At 38.1% G+C, this 5,802-nt stretch overlaps 1 protein-coding gene across 2 annotated transcripts in view; it reads right to left on the minus strand.

Moving 5' to 3' along the window:
- Window positions 1–3,641, minus strand: part of smarcc2 (SWI/SNF related BAF chromatin remodeling complex subunit C2) — a 13,098-nt gene extending 9,457 nt beyond the window's left edge. For both annotated transcript variants that reach the window (XM_016515963.1, XM_016515962.1), the window contains exons 1-8: window positions 3,526–3,641; window positions 2,208–2,327; window positions 2,025–2,110; window positions 1,168–1,249; window positions 930–1,022; window positions 504–573; window positions 285–354; window positions 123–198 (exon numbers count right to left, since the gene is read on the minus strand). In XM_016515963.1, coding sequence (XP_016371449.1) covers window positions 123–198; window positions 285–354; window positions 504–573; window positions 930–1,022; window positions 1,168–1,249; window positions 2,025–2,110; window positions 2,208–2,327; window positions 3,526–3,636 — 708 coding nt within the window. In that variant the 5' untranslated portion in view covers window positions 3,637–3,641. The remainder of the gene's footprint in view (window positions 1–122; window positions 199–284; window positions 355–503; window positions 574–929; window positions 1,023–1,167; window positions 1,250–2,024; window positions 2,111–2,207; window positions 2,328–3,525) is intronic.
- Window positions 3,642–5,802: the final 2,161 nt, after the last annotated feature.

Consider the following 5,802-nt stretch of genomic DNA (forward strand, 5'->3'; position numbering starts at 1 on the left):
AATATTGTAAAAAAAAAAAAAACCTAAAAGACAGAGAGAGCATGTGCAAGGCAAAAGAGACAAAGAAGAAGAGAGGTAAAGGCTCGGAGACAGATGGAGAGAGGTAAGGGGGGGTTTCTAACCTTCCTGGGTTTCTCAGCAGTGGGCGGATCCTCCACAGCAGCCTCCACCTCACTGGCTGAGATCCATGTGTCATAACTGCATCATGAACACAACACATTAATCCTGCATTCACATGCACACCTGAACTCTGTGTGTTTGTGTATGTGTGTGTGCGAGCTCACCTATCAGGCCAGTAGCCCCAGTGTAGCAGCATCTGTTTGTCTCTCTTCATTACAGGACGAACCCACTCTTCTGAAAAACACACACATACCAGTTAAAATATTACTACTGAAAACCTTTTTTTAAAATTTTTTATCAGAGGAAACACAATTTTTACCTCTTGTACCCTACACGTGCATGTGAATATATTTTTACACTACGAAAAACACAACAGAACGTACCGTCCTCTAGACTAGCAGGAATAGGCACCACTACATGAGAGCTGGACAGCTTATCTTCAGTCACAGACCCCTACAAACACACATACATTTCTTGATCCTGAGTGACTTCAAAGAAATATGGCATTACATACAAAACTGAGTGATATATAAAATATTTAATAAATTTTTTCCCTTATGTCAATTTTTTAAAATGCAATGATTCTGATGCCAAGAAAAAATTAAACAACACTGTAAATAAAACTAGGATTGTTTTAAATCGGCCAGCTACTTCTTGTCAGTAGTAGAAACTATTTTGTAACTTATATTGTATAATAAATGAATAAATATTTAAATAAATAACTCTCTCTATCTCTCTCTCTCTCTATATATGTACTAACTATGTAGTAACCTATGTACTAACTAAAAACGAATAGTTTTGGGAAGAACCTGGTGTCGTTTGATGATGTCCTTCAGTTTTCCCAGTAGCTTGGGCTCTATCTCTGAACTCAGGTAAATCACAGGTCGGGACAAACAGTTATTCTACAAAGAGAAAAACACATCATTATTCAATATTTCTCCTCACACATTTACATACTAATACATACCAACCATATCATGACCACAAGTGATGTTCATCTGACTGGATAACTGTGTGTGTGCATGAAATTGTGTGTTTGATACACACCTGTACCAAAGACTTTTCTATAGTCAAGAACATTTCAACATTGCGGTCCATTCTCGAAGGATTCTGGAAGTCAAATCTCCTCCTGATGGATACAGAAGTGAACAACTAATGAGTATTAATTAGATTTTTGGTCTGTAATCACTGAATGAGCACATCACTGCTAACATCAAAGGACTGATACACTAACTGAGAGTTCAGATGTAGCAAAAATGTCATGCAGAATGTATTCAGGAGCATGAGGACCAATTCACACCATGAGGGAGGCAAATCACGACTCTTCTGGCAAGTGTGTCATCAGGTTAGGTGTCAGAGTAATTATACAACAGCTGATTAGGTCACTCAAATAAATGGCAAACGTACATATTAAATGAACAGATACTTAAATAGACCACATGATGAAATAATATTTTTACAGTTTTTCTAGGATATTTTTGTTAACATTTTTCATGAATTTAGAGTAATAGCCTATTCACAGTACTAAAATGTTTAAACTTGCTTTATGGTAAAGCACTAATGCATTACAGACATAACAGTATAACATTATGTAAAGCTGCTTTGAAACTATGTGTATTGTAAAAAGCACTATACAAATCAATTTAACTTGATATAAAAAAATCAAATATATATTTTTGTTTAATTTACTTGATAGCTCTATCTATCTATGTATCTATCTATCTATCCATACATACATACAAATAAAACAAATTACAAATTGTATATTGTAGTATATAAAAATGAAAAATATTGTTATTTTTATTCTATTTCATTTAAATCAAATTACATTTATAGAATGTATGTATTTATAGTGGTAATTAAATAATAAAGAGAGGTGAAAAAGGGTAAGAGAGGACCATTACCATCCTTGATCACTCTTGAACTTGTAGGCAGCAGCCAGAATATGACACAGAGCTCCTCCAGATTTGAAATCCAAAAAACACTTCATCTAAGGGTGAGAGGAGAGCTTCATCAGCACTCTACAATGCTGATCACTTTAATGCATTTGATTCAATATTATTACGAAAGAAGTCTTGTGTGAATACCGGTAATTTAGTGAGGGGAGGGTTGCTGACATGCCGGCCAAACACTTCCTCCTGAAACTGAAGCAGCTGAACCACCAGACTTGACAGAGATTTATTGGTAGGGGGCTCTGCTTGAATATACTAGAAAGAAACAGAAAGTTTTAGATGTTTTATTTTTTTGTAAACTGTGTGACCATTGCAATCATTAAATTGCATTACATATACAGTGGTGTTTAAATTCATGTTAATTCCACCTTTCACTCAAATTTAATGTTGATAATATATGAAATTAGAAAAATGCAAATGCAAAAAAGATTTTACCAGGCAGTTGATCCAAAACATTTCATAGCCCATAGTATTGCTCGACCACTAATAGGGACATGCTTGCTACATCTACAGTCATCACACATCTACATCACGTGACATTTTAAAAGCTTAAATCAGTTCTTTTAAATTACATAAAAGTGAAACAAGGAAGGCTGTAGCCTACAGCTTCAGTCCTGTGTTTGTCATGACAGCACATATATTTTATAATTTAGATAAATATTTTTATTTCTAGTTTCAGTTTTCATTCATTTATTTAATGTTTCAATATTCATAACCTTTCATTTTTATATTATTTATGCAATGGGAATTCCATAAATGTAAAAACATACGTTTATTAAAATTAGGATTGTTTTGAACTACATTACATTAAAACAGGTTTTATATGTAAGGAATTTCTTTCTTTACATCAGATACGAAACACCTTGACTATTTCATGCATATGCTAATAGAGGTGTTTCATTTGCGGGAAATGAGACTTTGTTGCAGACTATAGCCGGCTCCCACACATTGTTTCAGTGTATCATGTACTTCCCATGGGTAAATTGTTGCAACTGAAAAGAGAAAAAATATTCTTCACATCCGACTGTGAATTTGTCATCGTCTGTAACACATGGCTGTTTTTACATACACGGGGCGCGAGGCGGATTTGGCTGCACATCTGGATTTCACGTACTTGCGCTGCCAGTACCGCAGCCCCGTTAAACGAGCTGGCCTTTCCTTGTATAAAAGAGAAAGGCCATTCATAAAAACCTATTAGATAAAGTCAAATTACTATCCAGAGATGTGGAAACGACACCAGATATTTTAGATAAAGCCAATTCTTGGGTACGTCTTAAGACTTTTCTCAAGACGCGCATCCAGCATCTTCTATTGTCTGAGACGCGTCAGACTGTGGATTTTAAACAGCTGGATTTCTCCCCATCTCCTTTCTGCCTACCCGCCTCGAGTCTGCCCTTTCCTGCACATATATCTCAATGACCGTTCGCGTTGGTTACAAATAAACGAATGGTACCTTTTTATAATTCTTGCCCAGCCAAACCCGGACATTGTCGAACTGCGAGACGGTATCAGACGCTTCGAAATATTTTACATTCGGGCCGCCGTCTTTCTTCCGTACCGCCATCTTTGTCTGCTCGAAAGATTTGCCACCCACCGCCCCCTGGCGGTCATTTGTTTTTGCTAGAAAAGTCGAAAGTAATAGTTGATGGATATGAAACGACCTCCATTCTGGCTCAAATTATAGGCTTGCGCTTGCATTGCAGCTTGTAAGAGAGGACCATTACCATCCTTGATCACTCTTGAACTTGTAGGCAGCAGCCAGAATATGACACAGAGCTCCTCCAGATTTGAAATCCAAAAAACACTTCATCTAAGGGTGAGAGGAGAGCTTCATCAGCACTCTACAATGCTGATCACTTTAATGCATTTGATTCAATATTATTACGAAAGAAGTCTTGTGTGAATACCGGTAATTTAGTGAGGGGAGGGTTGCTGACATGCCGGCCAAACACTTCCTCCTGAAACTGAAGCAGCTGAACCACCAGACTTGACAGAGATTTATTGGTAGGGGGCTCTGCTTGAATATACTAGAAAGAAACAGAAAGTTTTAGATGTTGAAAACCATAATAAAAGGGACACACACACACACACACACACACACACACACACACAAATTCTTGGGTACGTCTTAAGACTTTTCTCAAGACGCGCATCCAGCATCTTCTATTGTCTGAGACGCGTCAGACTGGATTTTAAACAGCTGGATTTCTCTCCATCTCCTTTCCTGCCCTCCCCTCTCCTTTCTGCCTACCCGCCTCGAGTCTGCCCTTTCCTGCACATATATCTCAATGACCGTTCGCGTTGGTTACAAATAAACGAATGGTACCTTTTTATAATTCTTGCCCAGCCAAACCCGGACATTGTCGAACTGCGAGACGGTATCAGACGCTTCGAAATATTTTACATTCGGGCCGCCGTCTTTCTTCCGTACCGCCATCTTTGTCTGCTCGAAAGATTTGCCACCCACCGCCCCCTGGCGGTCATTTGTTTTTGCTAGAAAAGTCGAAAGTAATAGTTGATGGATATGAAACGACCTCCATTCTGGCTCAAATTATAGGCTTGCGCTTGCATTGCAGCTTTGGAAAAATCTGAGCCAAAATGGCGGACAAAGGTGGCCAGTGTCTTCCCGGCATCCCATCCCATCCCCCTCCTCAAATAGTGAAATCTCGTTGAGCTTTGCATAATAGATTGTTGTAGTCCTCATATTTTAGTAAACTTGAAAGCCCTCTAACAATTGCCCTCAGATTGTAAAACTGTAACGGCAGATCACCCAAACCACTTGATTTTTCAACGCTCAACAATATTTACTCCGCGTCAGCGAACGGTAAGTAATTTTTAACGGTTAGTGATAATTACAGGAACCAAATGTGCCATTCATCATGCCATTAATGTATAACTCACGGCGTTGTTAAACTGGATGCACTTGAGCATCCCGAACTCTTCAAGTTCAAGTCTAGTTTTTGCAGTAAATAGCAATACCTAAAGGTTTCCAATAGGTGGAGCTGTTGTCTAAAGTAAAGTTTTGTCAAAGCTGTGTCTGCTTAGGGCTAGTTTTTAGGTAGAGTCACTGTTATAAACATGTGGCCTTAATTGGTTATCTCATGTTCTGCCCGTTTAATGGGCAGTAAACATGCTTAACAAAGTATCAATATGATATCTCGTAATTTTTCTTAAACTTGTGTGCACTGTTTATTAACTATTGCTGCATTGTCATGCTTACTGTATGATAACATACAGACATGAATAAAGATCTATCTATCTATCTATCTATCTATCTATCTGTCTATCTGTCTGTCTGTCTGTCTGTCTCTGTCTGTCTGTTGCACAAAGTTGCACATTCTAAAAAAGTATGGATAAGTTTTCATGTTCATGTCTATTTACAGGATGTGTTTGTGAGAATCTTTCACCCTTCAGTGTTTTCTCAAATGACATCTTAAAGTCTGAGGCCTTGCGTACACAAGAAATTTGAGTTGTAAAGACCTGCAATGTCAGTGTAGATTGACAAACAGTGAAACTTTCTCCTTCCTAACCTTGTTTCTGTCAGAGTTATCATGCTTTTAGAGAGTGTTGGTGTTGCTGTCTAGCCAATCTCTTTGACCTTTTTACTATTGTCCTTCAAAGGATGCCCAGCCATCTATCTCCCCTCATTACCAAGGAAATGTGTCTGCGTCTGGTTGTGTGTGTGAGGCACAGTGAATAGTAATCAACACTGTCAATGGCTTCCTGACTA

The sequence above is a fragment of the Sinocyclocheilus rhinocerous genome, unplaced genomic scaffold, assembly GCF_001515625.1.
Source record: "Sinocyclocheilus rhinocerous isolate Xijiao unplaced genomic scaffold, SAMN03320098_v1.1 scaffold85, whole genome shotgun sequence".
NCBI lineage: Eukaryota > Metazoa > Chordata > Actinopteri > Cypriniformes > Cyprinidae > Sinocyclocheilus > Sinocyclocheilus rhinocerous.